Source organism: Dendrobates tinctorius, unplaced genomic scaffold, assembly GCF_039654945.1.
Source record: "Dendrobates tinctorius isolate UK_male_01 unplaced genomic scaffold, ASM3965494v1 ptg000180l, whole genome shotgun sequence".
Lineage (NCBI taxonomy): Eukaryota > Metazoa > Chordata > Amphibia > Anura > Dendrobatidae > Dendrobates > Dendrobates tinctorius.
This window is the reverse complement of record NW_027361847.1, coordinates 1,502,106-1,523,878: the sequence shown is the minus strand read 5'-3', so window position 1 is coordinate 1,523,878 and position 21,773 is coordinate 1,502,106. Positions and strand designations below refer to the sequence as shown.

Sequence of the window (21,773 nt, the reverse complement as noted above, 5' to 3'; positions counted from 1 at the left end):
ACACACAGCTCCTCTTTGTTATATCCCCCACACAGCTCCTCTCCGTCATACTCCCCCCACAGCTCCTCCCAATACCCCACACACAGCTCCTCTGTTACACTTTCCCCACACTTGCAACTCCTCTGCATCATATTCCACCCACATACAGCTCCTCTCTGTCATATTCCGCCCAAACAGCTCCTCTTCATCATATTCTCCCACACAGCTTCTCTCTAGCATATTCTCCCCACACACAGTTCCTCTGTTATATTCCCCCCACACACAGCTCCTCTCTATTATATTGCCCCCCAACACACAAACAGCTCCTATCCATAATATTACCCACACACAGCTCCGCTCCATTATATTCCCCCCAACAAAATGTTCTATGAAACTTAGTGTTGGCAAAATGGTTCTGAAGTTCAGTGAGATATTAATTAAATCTTATCAAAGGGGGTGTACTCATTTATACTGAGCAATGTTTATTAAAATTTATAAAACACAGAACATAATTATAGTTTTTTCCCAGCATGTCTTCTCTCATGTTTTACAAGATTTGATTTATTTCTAAAATATTTCCCACATTCTGAACATGAATACGGCTTCTCTCCTGTGTGAATTCTCTGATGTGTAATAAGACTCCGTTTATCTAAGAAGGACTTTCCACATTCTGAACATGAATATGGCTTCTCTCCTGTGTGAATTCTCTGATGTATAGTAAGATTCCCTTTAATTGTGAAGGCCTTCCCACATTCCAAACATGAAAATGGCTTCTCTCCTGTATGAATTCTCTGATGTCTAATGAAATTCACTTTATCTGTGAAGGCCTTCCCACATTCCAAACATGAAACTGGCCTTTCTCCTGTGTGACTTCTCTGATGTCTAATAAGACTCCCTTTATCTGTGTAGGATTTCCCACATTCTGAACATGAATATGGAGTCTCACCTGTATGAATTCTCTGATGTTTATTAAGATTCCCTTTTTCTGTGAAAGACTTCCCACATTCCGAACATGAAAATGGCTTTTCTCCTGTATGAATTCTCTCATGTGTAACAAATTTGGTTTTAGTTGTAAAGCATTTCCCACATTCTGAACAGGAGTATGGCTTCTCTCCTTTGTGTTTTCCTTGTGTTAAAAAATCTGAACGTCTAGTAAGTTGCTTGTCACACTGAAATCTTGTATCCACGTTGTCACCTGGAATTGTGGTAACAATGTGAGATTGCTCAGGAGAGGGTTCCTCATGATTAGGAGGATTATAAGAAAGTGAAGGGATGTGAAGTCCAGGAGCTCCATGAAGGGTAATGAGGTTTTCTCCATTAGACTGCTTCCCGATATCTTCATTCTTACAGTTTATTGACAAACCGTTATTCTCACAAGGATTTCCTATAAGGAAGAAAGACAGACTGGATGTGAATTTTTTCTAACTACACTAAAGGGATTTCTAAATATATTTTATGGAGCGCACAATGAAGACCCTCGTCAGTGAAAGTATCAGTAATAAGGAAGACAACGACATGCCATAACAATAACAGGTAAAGTGAATAAACACTTAGAAACTGGTGACACTGGCACAAGCCAGGCACCATAATCATGTCCCCAGTATGCCCCAGGGCATCATAGGAAACCTTAGAAGACTGCAATAGCTCTGAAGGCACATTAACTCCTTAGGACCAAGCCACTTTGTAAGTTATGTACGTTAATGACCGAGCCTCCTTCTGACCCCTGTCACTTTATATGGTAATAACGCTGGAGACTCCACACATTCCACTGATTCTGAGATAGTGTTTTAGTGACATACTGTACTTCAAGTTTGTTGTAAATTTTGGTTGTCATTTTTTGAGTTAATTTTCTGTAAAATTTTTGATATTTTCAAAAATAACGAGCATTTTGGAGTTTACAAATTTTAAATTTTTAATCCCCTTAACCCATTTCCAATGTTGGGCATAATAATATGCCCATGTCCGAATCTTTCCAGCATATGTCAGCTCTTTTAAGCCGCTGACATGTGCCTCTAACAGCCGCAGGTGGAATCGTGATCCACCAGCGGCTGTTAACTAGTTAATCTCTGACATTGGCATTTAACTTGCGCTTTCCGGAAGTGCGCCAGAAATCCTGCCCATCAGTTACCCCGTCACATTATCGCGGGTCACCGATGGATTGGCAGGACAAGCAGAGGTCTCCAGCAGACCCCTATGGTTGCCATAACCGAACTGTGATCTGATCATCACCTGTATGTAGCAGAGTCAATCAAAGAAGTGCAGCTTGGAGACTACTAAAGCATGCAAAAGGTAAAAAAAAAATTTTTTTTAAAGTATTTAAAAAATATAAAAGTTCAAATCACCCCCTTTCACCCCATTCAAAATAAAACAATAAAAAAACAAATATACACATATTTGGTGTTGCTGAGTTCAAAATAGCCCAATCTATCAATATAAAAAAGAATTAACCCAATCGCTAAACGTCGTAACAGGAAAAAAAACTAAAAACATCAGAATTATGTTTTCTTGATCGCCGCTACATTGCAATAAAATGCAATAATGGGCGATCAAAAGTTCGTAGCTACACCAAAATGGTATCAATAAAAACTTCAGCTCAGCACACAAAAAATAAGCCCCCACCCAGCCCCAGATCACAAAAAATTGAGACGCTACAGGTCTCGGAAAATGGCGCTTTTTTTTTTTTTCTCAACAAAGTTTGGATTTTTTTTTTCACCACTTAAATAAAAAAGAACCTAGACATGTTTGGTGTCTATGATCTCGTAATGACCTGGAGAATCATAATGGCAGGGCAGTTTTAGCATTTAGTGAACATGGCTTAAAAAAATAAAACAACTGTGGAATTACACTTTTTTGCAATTTCACCGCACTCTGATTTTTTTTCCCGTTTTCCAGTATTTGATATGTTAAAACCAATGGTGGTGTTCAAAAGTACAACTCGTCCCACAAAAAGCAAGCCCTCACATGGCCATTTTGACTTAAAAATAAAAACATTATGGATCTGGGAAGAAGGGGAGCGAAAAACAGAAACGCAAATCAAACATACCTCTGGTCGTTAAAGGATTAAACAACATAGTTACCGTATAAGTCGACCAGAGTATAAGCCGAGGCACCTAATTTTGCCTCAAAAAAATGGGTAAACATATTGACTCGAGTGTAAGCCGGGTATGCATTTTCTCATTATCCCTGTCTTGGTATGCATGGCTCCCCCATCCCTGTCCTTGAATACATGGCTCATTATCCCCTATCCTTGAATACATGGTTCCTATTAGAAAGAAAACAAAAACACATCCTACTTACCTTCCTGCGCGTCCTCGCCGCATCTCGTTCTGGCGCCAGCAGCTCTTTCTGCCGAGCGATCACGTGGCCCACTCATTAAGGTAAAGAATATTCACTCCACGCCTATGGGAGTGGAGAGGCATGAATATTAATTACCTTAATGAGTGGAGCAACGTGATTGCTCGGCTGGAAGAGCAACTGGTGCCGGAACGAACGAGATGCAGCGAGGGCGCGCAGGAAGGTAAGTAGGATGTGTGCTAAAAGACGGCCGCTGTGACTGTAACTGTGCACGATATTAGAGAAATTATTATTTACTGCCAGCGAAGTGAATATTCACTTCTCCTTAGCAGCGGGCACAGGATTTGGCTGCCGTCTCCTGCCTCTGTGACCCGCTGCTCCGCCACTCCCCCTCCCCTGCTGTATTTCTGGAACAATGACTCATGTATAAGCCGAGGGGGGTGATTTCAGCCCTAAAAATGTGCTGAAAAGCTCAGCTTATACACGAGTATATAGGTAAATAACCAAAAATAGTTAATAAATAACATCTCCCACATGTCTACTATACATCAGAATCATTTTTGAAACATATTTTTTGGTTAGGAAATTTATCAGCAATTTCTCTTTTTTCCCCAACAAAAGTTACAAAACTTTATTTAGAGACCACTTCACGTTTGAAGTGACTTTGAGGGGCTTATGTGACAGAAAACACCAAAATTGACACCAGTCGAAAAACTGCACCCCTCAAGGTGCTCAAATCCACATTCAAGAAGTTTAATAACCCTTCCGCTGCTTCACAGGAATTAATGGAATGTGGAAGGAAAAAATACATTTTAATTCTACCACCACAAAAATGTTGCTTTAGCTCCAAATTTTTAATTTTCACAAAAGAAAAAGCATAAAATGCACCATACAATTTGTTGTGCAATTTCACCTGCGTACCCCATATGTTTGGGAATACTGCTGCATGGGTGCATGGCAGAGCTCGGAAGAGAAGGAGAACCATTTGAATTTTGGAGCAAAATCAGATGACATAGATAGAGGATGCCACGTCGCCTTTTGCAGAGCCTCTACTGTGTCTAAGCAGTGGAAACCCCCCACAACTGACCCTATTTTGGATACTAGACCCCTCAAGGAATATGTCTTGAGGTATGGTTTCACAAAATGCTATACCATTGAACTGTGAGGGAAAAAAAATTACATTTTTACCACTACAAAGTTGTCTTAGCCCCAGATTTCACTCTTTCACAAGGTGAAATGGGTAAAAATGACTTCATAATTTGTTACACAATTTCTGCTGGACGTGGAAATACGACATATGATGCTGTGCAGTACTGCGAATCCGCACGGCGAGACTTCGGAGCGCTATTTGACTCTTGGGGAACAAATTTTCGTAGAATAATTTGAGGACTCCATATACAGAACTCCTAAGTGTTAGAAAAGCAGAATCCCCCACAAGAAACCCTATTTTTGAAATTACACCCCTCTAGGAATTTATTCACAGGTTCACTGATGTATTTGACTCCATGGGTGTTCTCTACAAACAAGCAGTGTGGATATTGATAAGTGAAAATACAAATATGCCATTGTAGTGCCTGTACATTGTAGTGCCCAGTACATAGTAGTGCCCATAAATTATAGTGCCCAGTACATTGCAGTGCCCAGTACATTGCAGTGCCAGTCATTGTAGTGTCCGGTACATTGTAGTGCCCATTGTGGTAGATCGGCTCACATGGCTGCACACGCAGGTAGACACGGGTACACTGCGGCTTTAAGAACTTCCTTGGGTTTATTGTAGGCAGCATAAACTCAGGTGTGGTAAAGAAAATACAGCCCTCTGGGCAAAACAGGAAAACAAAACAAAATGGCGGCAGAACAAACACAGTCCTTCCGTGAGTGGCTAACAGAACAACCACGGTTCAGGTTCTGTAGTCCATGCAGCACTCTCGTGCAGTGCTCCTTCTCCAGGCAAACACACTGAACACTGAGAGTTTTTCACTTCAGCCATTATTTAATCCCAGACATGTGACGCCTCCACCACGCGACTGATCATATGACTGTGACCTCACCAAGGTCCTGTCAGCACACAGTGGTGCTAGCTCTGTAGGGGGAGATAGGCGGGGACATTCTCCCACCCACTCTATGAATGTTCCCCTAAAAACAAGCCAACAGCTTAACTCTGGCAACACTTACTGTGCTGGAGGAAATACAACTCTGGATTTTATATCACTGACGCCATTAGGTGTAGTGAAACATTTCTTTTTCGTCTCATTGGGGGACACAGTAACCGTGGGTGTGTGCTGCTGCCTCTAGGAGGCTGACACTATGCCATGAAAAAATGTTAACTCCGCCTCCGCAGTATACACCCTTCCGACCGGCTGTAGGACAATCAGTTTTGCTTAGTGTCAGATAGGAGATGGACAGGGGTCTCTCGCAGACCCATGCCTACCTCAATGTGCGTCGTTCCTTTTCAGGTAACCATGGAGGGATACAGAGTAATGTAGATCGGCTACATCTGTATTCCCACACCGGGATCATGAGTTTGGGGTGTACTGCCACCCCATATCCTCATAGATCCCATTGGCAGGACCCTAGCCCCTAACACGGACTCGTGTTCAGGTGATCGTACCTGGTCCTGACCTTCGTCTCCCATCACTCGCCCTCCAGAGCCTGATGATTGAGTGAGATGCCCTACAGAAAAGATTTGGGACAGCAATCTTTTCGTCAGGTAACTGCTCCCTGTCACGGGGGAGCTGGAGGTAAGAGGCTGCAGCATTTTTTTATTGAAAAAAAAAAAAAAGAGAGAGAAGCTCTTTTCCTTGCATACAGCCCATGGCTCTAACTTATGTCAAGAGCCTGTACCTGCTTCCAAGCACTGCAGGAATGCAGATTGCGGGGTGTCTCCAATCCTTCCTCCCGCGGCGGCGTTATGCTCCTGGGCTCCAGCGGCTCCCCACCGGCTTCAGAGTCCAGATCCCGGCTTCCAAGGTAGGTCCAGCCCTCCGGGGTCCTATTCCGGGACCAGCGCCATCTTGGTGCTCCAGGGAGTGCGGGGCTGGGACCTGGCCTCCGGCTCCGGGCGGGGGCGGCAGGGCTGTTCACCTCTCTCTCCTCTGCCTTCGGGCAGCAGCTGCGGTGGGGACACAGGACGTGGGATGTGAGTACTGCACTACAGTTGTTGCTCCCTCACTCCACTTTTTACCCCCGATGGTCAGCCAGTTAGAAGGGCCTATCAGTATACCCAAAGGAGAGCAGTCCCGCTTCCTCCTCATCCTCTCCAGCTACCATCGTTAAACATTTTGTACGTACCTCATGCAATAACAAGCTTCCTTCGGGTCAGTCCTCCCCACTCTGCTCAGAGCGCAGCAGACTCACTGTATTTCCTATGCTAGAGAGCAGGTGCAGCCCTCCCCCACCTTTCCTGCCAGAACTCCCGCATTACCCAGGAGCTGGATGAGGCCATCCTGCCTGCCGCCCAGGGGTCAGCCGTTGCCGCGGGAGACAGTGAGTGTCCGGGATGGGCCTCTTCCTTAGGTTAAATCAGTGGCTAACCTTACCAAGGTATCACAGAACCTGGTAACGGTGCCACTTCAGACTCCAGTGGACACAGGTGCATCGAAGGAGTCACTTTTTAGACCTTCTAGAGGCCGTAAAAGGTTGAGACAGGACCACCAACCCAGGTCCCCTTCTTACTCCATCTCACCGCCAGAGTTTCTCTGGCTGTCTGCCCAGAATCAGGAGGCAGTTTTAGAGACCCGCTCGGAGGAGGGTTCTGAGTACGGGTTGGAACAGTCCCAGGGCATCAAGGATATGGTCCAGGACCTCATTGCTGCAGTCAATAAGACCTTAACATTAAGGACGCCACATTGAAGCCTGATGATCAGGCTCTCTCATTTAAACGGCATAGGTCCCCCTCCAGGGTCTTCGCCTCCCACAGGGATTTTGAGGAGGTGTTGGCCAGGGAAAGGAAAAACCCAACCAGGCAGTTTCAGAGGGGAAGCCATTTTGGGATCTCATATCCAGATCTCACTGCCAACTGGACCGCCTCCCCTTCGGTGGATCCACCAGTGTCCAGACTCTCTACCAAAACAGTCCTTCCACTCGCCAGTGGGGCACCCCTGGAGTATCCCAATGATAGAAGGATAGAATCCCTGGCAAGATCCACCTTTAGAGGCAGCAGCTGCTATATTGTGTCCGGCCTCCGCCTCAGCTTGGGTAGATGAGTCTGTTTCAGAATGGGTCAAACAGCTTAGACAGGACATATTGGCCGGGGCCCCACCAGCAGAACTAACGGAGTTCGCAGACCAAATCTCTGATCAGGAAGTGTATGGTATCAGCAGCCTTAGACGCCGCATCCTGCGCAGCCCAAGCATCCAGCATCAGCCTGGCAGGCTGATTTGTCCTCAAAGAGATCCCTGACCAATCTGCCTTTTCAGGATTCGCGACTCCTTGGTCCAATGTTAGATCAAATCATTAAAGATGCAACTGGGGGCATAAGCTTCCTTCTCCCTCAGGCCAGGTCTCGTCAATAGGTTTTCAAACGAAAGACCCAATCCTTTTGTCCCTTTCGTCGGGCCCACAGCGGCAGACGCTTATGCTCAGGGCCCACAGAGGTCGCAGGCGCCCAAGGACAGGGAGAAGGTGTCCTTTCAGGCCTTCCCATCATGGCACCTTGCAGTTCCCACAACAGAGCTACCAGGTCAGGGCCAGGCAGATCCTCTTCAGCCTGAAGGGATTACAGCTCCCTTCCCAGTCCCTCTCCCAGACTAGGGGGCCGCCTTCACTTCTGCAGAGATGTCTGGCAGAGTTCAGTAGAGGATACCTGGGTAAGGGAGGTGGTATCTACAGGATGCAAGATAGACTTCAACGCGCTTCTGCGACACCGTTTTTTTCTATCCCAACCACCAAGAGACGCTGCCATGGCCTCAGGTTTTGGTGCGGCAATCGACTCTCTCCTCAGCACAGGAGTAATCATGCCTGCTCCCGAGCAGGAGCGTTCTACAAGCTTTTACTCAAACCTGTTTGCAATACCAAAAAAGGATGGCTCGGTTCGTCCCATACTAGACCTCAAGAGGTCAAATGGGTCCGCCTACGCCACTTCAGGATGGAGTCGATCCAGCCGGTGATTGCCTCTATGGAGGATCAGGAATTCCTATGCTCCATAGACATTCGGGACGCCTACCTGCACGGCCCCATTTTTCAGGGACAGCAAAGATTTTTGTGCTTCGCTGTCCAGCTGCAGCATTCCCAGTTTTCAGCCCTACCATTTGGGCTGGCAACAGCCCCCAAAATTTCTACGAAGATTATGGCAGTAATGGTAGCTACAGTATATTAAGGGTCAGAGGTATAGTATTAGTCCCATATCTCGACGATATTCTCATCAAAGCACCCTCCTTCGATCAGGCTCAGGAAAACCTATCTGCGGTTCTAATCATGCTGTCCCGGTTTGGTTGGCTCTTCCAACAGGGAAAAAATACCGCCTTATGCCAACACAACACCTAGAGTTCTTATGGATGCTAATCGACACCCGCCGCTCGAAGGTCTTTCTTCCCAAAAGGAAGTAGATTACTCTCCGGTAGGGAATCTCCTCTCTGCTAGAATCCCGACTCCTATCTTTTCACGCTGCCATGAGGGTCCTGGGGAGGATGGTGGCAGCTTCAGAGGCGATGTCCTTTGCCCTGTTCCATTCCAGGATACTTCAGAAGGACACCCTCCTTCAGTGGTACAGGGCCATCTCTTCACTGGATCTCCCCTTCCAGTCAGGCCAAGCAGTCCCTCAAGTGGTGACTGACCTCCCCCCTTGTTTATCTGGGAGGGTCCTTTCCCCCTGTCCACTGGCAGGTGATAACTACGGATGCCAGTCTCCTGGGCTGGGGTGCAGTATTCAGTCACCTAGCGGTCCAGGGGCGATGGTCGAGGCGAGAATCTTCCCTGTCGATCAACATTCTAGAACCAAGGGTGGTCTTTTCAGCACTTCTACATTGGGAAGGATGCCTCAAGGATCAGTCAGTCCGGATTCAGACGGTCAGTGCCACAGCGGTGGCATACATCAATCACCAGGGGGGAACCAGGAGTCCCCGGGCATCAGCCGAGGTATCCAGAATCATCGGCCGGGCGGAAGCCGCGTTTCCGGCAATATCAGCAGTTTACATCCCCGGCACAGACAACACGGGCACCGACTTCCTCAGTCGGGAGGGGCTCGCAGCAGGAGAATAGTCCTTACATCAGGACGTGTTCCATCAAATCTGCCGGGTATGGAGAACTCCGGATGTGGACCTTCTGGCATCTCGACAGAATAGAAAGGTCCAATAGTTTTTCTCCAGGTGCCGCGATCCTCTGGCAATAGGGGTCGACGTGCTGGTTATTCCCTGGTCACAGTTCAGACTCCCTTACCTGTTCCCTCCCCTTCCTCTCCTACCCAGGTTGCTAAAGAGGATCAGGCCAGTCATATTGATCGCCCCGTACTGGCCCAGGAGGGCCTGGTTTGCAGAAATTATCAATCTTCTTGCAAGATGGAGACCCCCCCGACAGACCAGCGCTCCTGGCACAGGGACTGTTTTACCACCCGAATTCTTGGTTGCTCAATTTGATGGCTTGGCCATTGAAACCATAATACTGAGAGCAGTGGGGGGTTTTTCGGACCGAGTCATTAATACAATGATCCAGGCTAAGAAGCCATTTTCTTCAGGGTCTATTATAAAGTCTGGAAGGCTTATTTTTGCTGGTGTGAGTCTAATCACATCTCACCTATAACCTGTTAACTACCATCTGTCCTAACCTTCCTCCAGGCAGGATTAGATGCCGGTCTTGCCCTAAGTTCCCTGAAAGGCCAAGTATCTGCTGTCTCTATTCTTTTCCAATGGAATTTGGCCTCTAGCCTGCAGGTTAAGACCTTTCTTCAAAGGGTGGCACATACAGCTCCTCCTTACAGATCCCTAGTCCCTAGCGGATCCATGGGATCTTAACCTGGTCTTGGAAGCCTTGACAGATTCACCCTTGGAGCCCCTCCGGGAAGCTCCCATATCGTTTGTGTCCTGGAAGGTGGTATTTCTCGTAGCCATCACCTTTATTAGGCGGATTTCAGAGTTGGCGGCCCTGTCCTGTCGCCTTCCATTTTTAATTATGCACCAAGACAAGGTTGTTTTGCGCCACCCCCCCCTTCCATCCTTCCCAAGGTGGTATCTGCCTTCCACCTGAGCGAGAATATAATCTTTCCGTCATTTTGCCCCCCCCCCCCACCAACTCATCCTCTGGAGCGTTCTTTCAATAAGCTGGACCTGGTCAGGGCAATAAGGGTCTACCTGGCTAGGACTGCTCCTTTCAGGGAAACAGACTCACTCTTTGTCATTCCCAATGGGGTGAGGCGACAATCGCCTGCTGGATCAGAATTGCAATTCTGGAAGCCTACCGGGTGAAGAACAGGGTGTCCCCTGATGGGGTCAAGGCTCACTCAAAGAGGGCGGTGGGCGCCTCCTGGGCGGCACACCATAGGGCAGCAGCCATGCAATTGTGCAAGGCAGCTATCTGGTCATCCGTTCATACCTTTTCAAGGTTCTATAAGGTCCATACCTATACTTCAGCAGACGCCAGCCTAGGCAGAAGAATTTTTCAGGCGGCAGTGGTGAGTTCTCTGACCTGAAGGAAGTTTCTGTCTTCTCCCTCCCCAGGGACTGCTTTTGGACATCCCACGGTTTCTGTGTCCCCCAATGAGATGAAAGAGAAAACAGGATTTTGGTTGCTTACCATAAAAACTGTTTCTCAGAGTCTTCATTGGGGGACACAGCGCCCTCCCATGATTATGTTACTTACAATGATTATATGATTGGCTTACATGACAATGTCTCCTACTGCTTTTTCACTAACTGATTGTCCTACAGCCTGTCGGAGGGGTGTATACTGTGGAGGTGGAGTTAACATTTTTTTCATGGCATAGTGTCAACCTCCTAAAGGCAGCAGCACACACCCACGGTTTCTGTGTCCCCCAATGAAGACTCTGAGAAACAGATTTTACGGTAAGCAACCAAAATCCTGTTATCTCCCCTCTATTACATTACCAGTGACTCTGTCACACCATATAATGTAATGCCCACACATTGTAGTGTCCGGAATATCGCAGTGCCTATATATTGTAGTGCCCAGTGCATTATGCCCAGTAGACTGCCCGTACATTATAGCACCCAGTACATTGTAGTGCCAATACCTTGTAGTGCCTGTACATTATAGTGCCCATACATTATAACCAGCTTGTGTTTCAGGAGATGCCCACCCTGTAAATTAAGGGGTCTCTACTTGCAAAAGAAATGCCAAACATATGGACGCTAACTGCAGTTTAGGCACACTGTGGGGCTCATGAGGAGGGGGTATTTGGATTCGAGAGTGCCGATTTTGCTGGATTTCTTTTGGTGGGAGCCATATAGCTTTTTCCAGATCCTTTGTGCTACCAGTAATGTGGAAGCCTCTATATTTCCATTAAAAGATGATGGACCTGATTGGGAACTTGCTTTTTTTGTGAATTGAGATGAAGCTTTCATTGGGAACATTTTACAGAACATTTTGATTCACATTTATCCTGCGCTCTACGCTGAGCACTTACATTGGGGTTTCCATCTAAATATACAAAATACGTGATCCAGATGAATCCTCAAGGAATTCAATCACTAATGGGGCAGCACAGTTACTGTCTAGCCTTTATTCAGCGTTGTCTGTCTTTTCAGAGATGCACAAAACTGTGGCCGACCGCACTTTCATGAACGCTTGAAAAGATGGACACTGACGGACCACCGGTTCTATGGCGTCCACAGTGTCTCCATCTGCCTCATTATAGGGAATCATCTGCCAGAGGTTCCATCTAAATCGCAAGCTCAGTCATTTATATGGCAACTTGGGATGAAAAATATGGACAGAAAGGATGGAAGGAATATTAACAAAGGTAAAGGAAAACTAAATTTGTGCTTTCTAAATCATTAAGAAGAGGTGTGACGGCGGCCCTGTTATGCATTGGTGCTCCGCCAGACTCTACAGGAGCAGCTGTGCCATCACCAGACACTTCTGCTGTCATGTGGACAGCAGATAAAACTTCACTGCTCCAGAGACTCCACACGATACCACACACCGGTCATCATCATCACACCCCAGACATCATCATCAAATGCTGCTCATCATCATCATCACGCTCTGCTCATCATCATCACGCTCTGGCCATTATCAAATACCTGTGAAAACATCTCCTGTAATCTCCTCCTTCCCGCCACTCACACACGGCTGATCCCCCCTCGTTATCACTTCTTCTGTCTCATCCTTCACTTTATTCTTAGTTGGATCTTCCTCCTGATATATCAGATATAACAATCAGCACAATACAAGAAACCACCAAAATCTGTGACACCTATGACCTCGATCAGAAATGTCCCTCCATATACAGATCCTCTACAGGGCTCTGCGCCGTCTACCTGATGATCCTCCGGGATGTTGTGATTCTCCTCTGGACAGTCCGGGGGACACAGAGGACGGGGACATCTATCTGGTGGATTTCTCCTCCTGGATCCATCTGTAGGAAACACACAGTGATGGAATAGATTGTGTCATGTGATGATGAGATCATGGAAGCAGTAGTAGGTGATCGCAGAACAGACATGACAGTCTCCCCTCCTCACCCTGCTGATCGGCCCATATTGCGATCGCCTCTTGTGCTCCATGTATAACCTCAACCTTAATATCAATCAGATCTTCACCCTAAAAAGAAAAATGTAAGATGAGCTCAGGTCCCATCACTTCATGGTCAGTGTCATGACTCAGGATGGGGTGTTTCTGTCTCCGTCCTGGTCAGGTTGTTAGAATCTGTTTAGTTTTTGACTATCCGCTATTTTCTTGTGGTGTTCTGGCTGCTGGTCTTTTTCCTCAGGTGCAGGGTTTGTCTTGGGTCAGGTGTTTGCATCACTCTTTATTAACCAGCACCTGCCTCCCAGTCCTTGCTGGACAACAGTGTTAATCCGCTTGAGTTCTGCCTTGGTGCTTTGCTTTGCCTACTGTGTGTGTAATTTGTGCAGTGCTGGGACCTCTGGTTCTGCTAGTCTTAGTTTCTGTTTTCAGTTGGTTTCTGCAGCCTTCTCTATGCTTTCTATTAGGTGACCCATTTTTGTACCCAGTCCTTAGATCTTTCAGGGACCCCCCTCCCCCTATCTATAGGTCTTCGCTTGAGATTAACCTAGAATCGTCGGTGGGTCAATTCGCAAGGAATGGGTCACCTACTCCATCGTAGGGTATCAGCCTAGTCATAGTGCAGGGTCAGTTTTCCATCTTCTACCCTAGTCCTGTGTTGCAGATCCATAACACAGGTCAGGGTTAATTTAGTTCACCTCTCTTTGGTTCTGGGGCTCCTATTTAATTCTGGTGTTTTCTGGGTCCAGTATCGGTGGTACTTCTGTTTACTCGGCTAGAGGAGCTGACCCAGGTTATCTGTAATCGTTGTGCCTCTGTTTGACTGAGCTCTGCTGTGTATGACGCGGTTTGTCCCCTGACTATTGCTTGTCTTACGCTTCTGTACTGTTCCGTCTTTCCTGGTTCCTTGACCCCTTGGCTCACCCCTGACTACTCTCCCGTCTAGCCCTTTGGTTCACACATGCTTTATGCATCCATTAGCCCTCTGTGTCTGTACTGTTACACACTTAACATTATGGCTGGTCCATACAATCAGAGCAACTGTTACCACCCACCTTTCGTGTCTCCCTCTTTCCTCATAGAGTGTAAGCTTGCGAGCAGGGCCCTCACTCCTCTTGGTATTTGTTATAATCTACTGTATGTGATTATTGTTATGCTGTAATGTCTATTGTCTGTACAAATCCCCTCTGAAATGTAAAGTGCTGCGGAATATGTCGGCGCTATAAAAATAAAATTTATTATTATTATTATTCACACCCTCCCGTCTGGCTTCCGACCCTCGGCTCACCTCTGACTACGCTATGGTCTCGTGCTTCGGATCCCGCACTCCCGTCGGTTTGTTAGCTCCGTCTCCCTCGGCTCTCCATGCTTCGCGCACATAGCCTTGAGCCCTCAGCTCACCCCTGACTACTCTCCTGTCTGGTTTCCACCCCTCGGCTCACCTCCGACTACGCTATCGTCTCGTGGTTCGGATCCCACGCTCCCGTCCTACCAGCAGGTGGTTAGCTCCGCCCCCCTTGGCTCTCCGTGCTTCACGCACCCAGCTTGTTTCAGGCTTCCGCTCTCCCCGCTGGTAGTGGTGTGAGTGCACTGCTGTCCACTCTGCATCCCTGTTAACCCTGCAGTGCCCCCTATGCATAATCCCCTGTGACACCAGCCCTGTGTCATTACAGTCAGATGTTGTGGGGGCTTCAGTGTCATCTACCTGATGATCCTCCGGGATGTTGTGATTCTCCTCTGGACAGTCCTGGGGATACAGAGGACGGGGACATCTCTCTGGTGGATTTCTCCTCCTGGATGCATCTGTGGAGACACACAGACTGAATACATGACCTGCCGTGTATCTGTCTATATATGAGACACGTCTCTCAGAACCAGTGATTCTAGGTTTATGTATCAGGGACTAAATTACATTGTTGTGGTCCTCACCACCGGTACCGAGGTCCCAGCACATTGTGGGCCCCAAGTATGAAGTGATAATCAGCGAGACCAAAGCCTAATACTCTCTGCTCTGCACTCGGAGGATGAGGACCCTGAGGAGAGGGACAGAGAAGATCCTCGTCAGTCAGATGGAGGAGCCGCACTAAGAAACACAACTTCTCCAAGTTTCCCTCCACCAGGGATGGAACCACAGAGAAGCTGGAGAAAGCTCCACATTTCTATCCAGAGGTTTCTTCTCTCCTAATTCACCGTTATAGAGACTGGGGGAAGGACGGTTACCATTTACCAGGGATTGTTTTTTGAGAGCTCATGATGTCACCATGAGGACACGGCCTCCCTCCTGGACAGGATCCTCTGGTATCACTCTAAGAGGAGAGAAACTGCTGTGCTCCTATTAAAAGACGAGTTACTGTGTTTTATTCTTTTTTAAAGAGAGATAAATCCCAACATCCGCGTTGATATAAACACAAAAATAGTCAGCAAGTTCACAGGATGACGGTGTTGTCGGGAGCACCCAGTACACAGCGGTTAGTGCCTATCAATGTGTAATATAGGAGGACACTAGAGAGCAGGCACCGGGGTCATGGGCGCTGACTGAGGGACACGGGGAGCCAAGGAGAGATTGTCTGGTCAGATTCCACAGAAAAGCCCCATAATACATATTCTACTGAACGAACAACCCTTTACTGGAGACTTACACTGATTATTACCATCATTGTGTGGCCCGATGTCCCTGCAGGGCCAACACCTGCGTCACCATCCCACTTACATTGTTCTGATCAGACCCCATGAAGAGGAAGAGCGGACCCCCTGACATTTTGTGGTCATTAAGCCTTTGAGGCTAGGACCCCAGTCCCGTGTCCCGTGCATTCTGACATCATGTGATAAGGCTCATTAACCCTTTCCTGATATCTAGTGTTCAATCATGGAGCATACCATGAGCAGATCTGTGGCTCAAACTCTGATTCCTACTGTTTAACCAGTTCATTGCCTCTGACAGCCTGAAAGTGCCATTTAAAGGGGACCTGTCATGTAAAACAATGCTTATAACCTGCAGACATTGGGTTAACCTGCAGATTAATAACATATTGAACCTGCCCGGTGTCAGCTCTGAGAGCCCCGCTGCCAGGAGGAAATGAACTTTAGTCACACTCGGCAGCTTTCGACTTCCGGTCATGGCGTTTCGGCCGGAGCAGCTGCAGTCACCAGTCAGTGTACAGAGAGCGGCGGCTGTTACCACGCCGCCGGCACTGACTGACAGCCAGCTCAGCATTAGAGCCGGCTATGACCGCCTGTGGCCTCCAGAACACCCCTGTCTCTGCCACCAAGGTTTTACTATAAAGCTCGGTATGAAAAGGATCTCAGGTGTAATCCTCATTAGTTTTGCTTTGTCTCCAAAAATGAGAACAAAAAAAAGTATAAATAAACATATTTGTCATTGTCACGTCAAGTTTAATCTCACACGGTAAACGCCATAAGGAAAAAAAAACATCAAAACATAAAGAACACAAAAATGTAATAAAAACACAACGTTCAAAAGATCACAAAAAAGGTACCAATAAAAGGTCAGCGCGCCATTCAAGAGGAGAAGCCGTCACACAGCGCCGATAACGGCAGATAAAGTGATCGGTCTCAGGGAAAGGGCTGATATTATAATCCAGAAATATATTATAAAAAAACCTCACAAAATTGGTTTCACCGTAACTGACCTGGAAAGTTGCAGCGACGTCATTCTTACCGCCCAAAAAATGTCAAGAAACAAAACCCAAAATATAAATCTGGAAATTATTTTTTTTTATTACTCGTTTCACCTCATCTGGAATTGTTTTTCCTGTTTTTCAGCACATTATACGGAAAAATAAAAATTCATGAAGCAAAAAAAACACAAGATCTCAAACGTCTGTGGATGGAAAATAAAATTGTTATGTCTTAAGGTAGAAGGGAAGAAAACAATGCAAAAATGGAAATTTGCCCCATCAGGAAGAGGTTGAAACATTGATATTGATTTCCAGAATTGCTGCGTCCTATAGGAGGCGCTAGAGACCCCGTCCTCTGTATCTGGGGAGAGGAAATTTACATATGTTATTTCACATGGGGCACACAAGTGTCAGCCAAGAGGGAGGAGCCGGACGCCGACCACGACTGATGACGACATTGACCCTGCACCGATTCTGAGGGCTGGACGAGCAACAGCGAATTAGGGGGAAAAATCACCAATAAATTAACCCCGACTCTGCTGAGTAACAATCCACAACAGACTTAGAGACTGAAAGAACTCACAGGAGAGAACGGACAGAAGGACGAGACATCTGCAGAGAAAATGTGACCGATGCTCTAAGGAAGGAGAAAGATTCTGAAACAAGCCGCCGAGAACGAAGACTCAAGACTGATGAAGACGAGACGACAGCAGAGAAACCGCGACTCACAGATCAGAAGAAAATAATCAGGAAATGAAAGCTGTTGTCAGACGGAGAAAATGTAGAGAAAACCAGAGGAAGTCTGGAGAAAACTCATCTGTTATAGGAGGACGCCGGAGAGACGTCATCACATCCACCGGAGCCAACAAGGAGCCTCGCTGCTCACCTCGTGGTGTAAGAGGCCGGCGCTCCTCCATCATCACGGCCTGGTACCGATCCTGGTGTCCTTCTAGATACTCCCACTCCTCCATGGAGAGATAGACAGCGACGTCCTGACACCTTATAGGAACCTGACAACAACGACACCGTCATCACCCAGAATCCTCCAGTGCTGTATAATGTCCCAGCAGTCACCTCTCCGCTCATCACCCAGAATCCTCCAGTGCCGTCCTGTATAATGTACCAGCAGTCACCTCTCCGCTCATCACCCAGAATCCTCCAGTGCCGTCCTGTATAATGTCCCAGCAGTCTCCTCTCCGCTCATCACCCAGAATCCTCCAGTGCCGTCCTGTATAATGTCCCAGCAGTCACCTCTCCGCTCATCACCCAGAATCCTCCAGTGCCGTCCTGTATAATGTCCCAGCAGTCACCTCTCCGCCCATCACCCAGAATCCTCCAGTGCCGTCCTGTATAATATACCAGCAGTCACCTCTCCACTCATCACCCAGAATCCTAGAGTGCCGTCCTGTATAATGTCCCAGCAGTCTCCTCTCCGCTCATCACCCAGAATCCTCCAGTGCCGTCCTGTATAATGTCCCAGCAGTCACCTCTCCGCTCATCACCCAGAATCCTCCAGTGCCGTCCTGTATAATGTCCCAGCAGTCACCTCTCCGCTCATCACCCAGAATCCTCCAGTGCCGTCCTGTATAATGTCCCAGCAGTCACCTCTCCGCTCATCACCCAGAATCCTCCAGTGCCGTCCTGTATAATGTCCCAGCAGTCACCTCTCCGCTCATCACCCAGAATCCTCCAGTGCCGTCCTGTATAATGTCCCAGCAGTCACCTCTCCACTCATCACCCAGAATCCTAGAGTGCCGTCCTGTATAATGTCCCAGCAGTCACCTCTCCTCTCATCACCCAGAATCCTCCAGTGCCGTCCTGTATAATGTCCCAGCAGCCACCTCTCCGCTCATCACCCAGAATCCTAGAGTGCCGTCCTGTATAATGTCCCAGCAGTCACCTCTCCGCTCATCACCCAGAATCCTCCAGTTCCGTCCTGTATAATATACCAGCAGTCACCTCTCCGGTCATCACCCAGAATCCTCCAGTGCCGTCCTGTATAATGTCCCAGCAGTCACCTCTCCGCTCATCACCCAGAATCCTAGAGTGCCGTCCTGTATAATGTCCCAGCAGTCACCTCTCCGCTCATCACCCAGAATCCTCCAGTTCCGTCCTGTATAATATACCAGCAGTCACCTCTCCTCTCATCACCCAGAATCCTCCAGTGCCGTCCTGTATAATGTCCCAGCAGTCACCTCTCCGCTCATCACCCAGAATCCTAGAGTGCCGTCCTGTATAATGTCCCAGCAGTCACCTCTCCGCTCATCACCCAGAATCCTCCAGTTCCGTCCTGTATAATATACCAGCAGTCACCTCTCCGGTCATCACCCAGAATCCTCCAGTGCCGTCCTGTATAATGTCCCAGCAGTCTCCTCTCCGCTCATCACCCAGAATCCTCCAGTGCCGTCCTGTATAATATACCAGCAGTCACCTCTCCGGTCATCACCCAGAATCCCCCAGTGCCGTCCTGTATAATGTCCCAGCAGTCACCTCTCCTCTCATCACCCAGAATCCTCCAGTGCCGTCCTGTATAATGTCCCAGCAGTCACCTCTCCGCTCATCACCCAGAATCCTAGAGTGCCGTCCTGTATAATGTCCCAGCAGTCACCTCTCCGCTCATCACCCAGAATCCTCCAGTTCCGTCCTGTATAATATACCAGCAGTCACCTCTCCGGTCATCACCCAGAATCCTCCAGTGCCGTCCTGTATAATGTCCCAGCAGTCTCCTCTCCGCTCATCACCCAGAATCCTCCAGTGCCGTCCTGCATAATGTCCCAGCAGTCTCCTCTCCGCTCATCACCCAGAATCCTAGAGTGCCGTCCTGTATAATGTCCAAGCAGTCACCTCTCCTCTCATCATCCAGAATCCTCCAGTGTCGTCCTGTATAATGTCCCAGCAGTCACCTCTCCGCTCATCACCCAGAATCCTCCAGTGCCGTCCTGTATAATGTCCCAGCAGTGACCTCTTCGCTCATCACCCAGAATCCTCCAGTGCTGTATAATGTCCCAGCAGTCTCCTCTCCGCTCATCACCCAGAATCCTCCAGTGCCGTCCTGTATAATGTCCCAGCAGTGACCTCTCCGCTCATCACCCAGAATCCTCCAGTGCTGTATAATGTCCCAGCAGTCACCTCTCCGCTCATCACCCAGAATCCTCCAGTGCCGTCCTGTATAATGTCCCAGCAGTTACCTCTCCGCTCATCACCCAGAATCCTCCAGTGTCGTCCTGCATAATGTCCCAGCAGTCACCTCTCCTCTCATCACCCAGAATCCTCCAGTGTCGGCCTGTATAATGTCCCAGCAGTCACCTCTCCTCTCATCACCCAGAATCCTCCAGTGTCGTCCTGTATAATGTCCCAGCAGTCACCTCTCCGCTCATCACCCAGAATCCTCCAGTGTCGTCCTGTATAATGTCCCAGCAGTCACCTCTCCTCTCATCACCCAGAATCCTCCAGTGCCGTCCTGTATAATGACCCAGCAGTCACCTCTCCGCTCATCACCCAGAATCCTCCAGTGTCGTCCTGCATAATGTCCCAGCAGTCACCTCTCCTCTCATCACCCAGAATCCTCCAGTGCCGTCCTGTATAATGACCCAGCAGTCACCTCTCCGCTCATCACCCAGAATCCTCCAGTGTTGTCCTGTATAATGTCCCAGCAGTCACCTCTCCTCTCATCACCCAGAATCCTCCAGTGTCGTCCTGTATAATGTCCCAGCAGTCACCTCTCCGCTCATCACCCAGAATCCTCCAGTGTCGTCCTGTATAATGTCCCAGCAGTCACCTCTCCTCTCAACACCCAGAATCCTCCAGTGTCGTCCAGTATAATGTCCCAGCAGTCACCTCTCCGCTCATCACCCAGAATCCTCCAGTGCCGTCCTGTATAATGTCCCAGCAGTCACCTCTCCGCTCATCACCCAGAATCCTCCAGTGCCATCCTGTATAATGTCCCAGCAGTCACCTCTCCGCTCATCACCCAGAATCCTCCAGTGTCGTCCTGTATAATGTCCCAGCAGTCACCTCTCCGCTCATCACCCAGAATCCTCCAGTGCCCTCCTGTATAATGTCCCAGCAGTCACCTCTCCGCTCATCACCTAGAATCCTCCAGTGTCGTCCTGTATAATGTCCCAGCAGTCACCTCTCCGCTCATCACCCAGAATCCTCCAGTGCCGTCCTGTATAATGTCCCAGCAGTCACCTCTCCGCTCATCACCCAGAATCCTCCAGTGCCCTCCTGTATAATGTCCCAGCAGTCACCTCTCCTCTCATCACCCAGAATCCTCCAGTGTCGTCCTGTATAATGTCCCAGCAGTCTCCTCTCCGCTCATCACCCAGAATCCTCCAGTGCCGTCCTGTATAATGTCCCAACAGTCACCTCTCCTCTCATCACCCAGAATCCTCCAGTGTCGTCCTGTATAATGTCCCAGCAGTCACCTCTCCGCTCATCACCCAGAATCCTCCAGTGCCCTCCTGTATAATGTCCCAGCAGTCACCTCTCCTCTCATCACCCAGAATCCTCCAGTGTCGTCCTGTATAATGTCCCAGCAGTCACCTCTCCGCACATCACCCAGAATCCTCCAGTGTCGTCCTGTATAATGTCCCAGCAGTCACCTCTCCGCTCATCACCCAGAATCCTCCAGTGCCCTCCTGTATAATGTCCCAGCAGTCACCTCTCCGCTCATCACCCAGAATCCTCCAGTGCTGTCCTGTATAATGTCCCAGCAGTCACCTCTCCGCTCATCACCCAGAATCCTGCAGTGCCGTCCTGTATAATGTCCCAGCAGTCACCTCTCCGCTCATCACCCAGAATCCTCCAGTGCCGTCCTGTATAATGTCCCAGCAGTCACCTCTCCGCTCATCACCCAGAATCCTGCAGTGCCGTCCTGTATAATGTCCCAGCAGTCACCTCTCCGCTCATCACCCAGAATCCTCCAGTGCCGTCCTGTATAATGTCCCAGCAGTCACCTCTCCGCTCATCACCCAGAATCCTCCAGTGTCGTCCTGCATAATGTCCCAGCAGTCACCTCTCCGCTCATCACCCAGAATCCTCCAGTGCTGTCCTGTATAATGTCCCAGCAGTCACCTCTCCACTCAGCACCCAGAATCCTCCAGTGCCATCCTGTATAATGTCCCAGCAGTCACCTCTCCGCTCATCACCCAGAATCCTCCAGTGCCGTCCTGTATAATGTCCCAGCAGTCACCTCTCTGCTATTCACCCAGAATCCTCCAGTGC

At 48.4% G+C, this 21,773-nt stretch overlaps 1 protein-coding gene across 2 annotated transcripts in view; it reads right to left on the bottom strand.

Moving 5' to 3' along the window:
• Positions 1 to 441: 441 nt before the first annotated feature.
• Positions 442 to 21,773, bottom strand: part of LOC141054901 (uncharacterized) — a 95,043-nt gene continuing 73,711 nt past the window's right edge. For both annotated transcript variants that reach the window (XM_073551799.1, XM_073551800.1), the window contains 6 exons: positions 17,434 to 17,557; positions 14,615 to 14,712; positions 12,906 to 12,984; positions 12,702 to 12,799; positions 12,465 to 12,579; positions 442 to 1,363 (listed from right to left, as the gene is read on the bottom strand). In XM_073551799.1, coding sequence (XP_073407900.1) covers positions 492 to 1,363; positions 12,465 to 12,579; positions 12,702 to 12,799; positions 12,906 to 12,984; positions 14,615 to 14,712; positions 17,434 to 17,557 — 1,386 coding nt within the window. In that variant the 3' untranslated portion in view covers positions 442 to 491. The remainder of the gene's footprint in view (positions 1,364 to 12,464; positions 12,580 to 12,701; positions 12,800 to 12,905; positions 12,985 to 14,614; positions 14,713 to 17,433; positions 17,558 to 21,773) is intronic.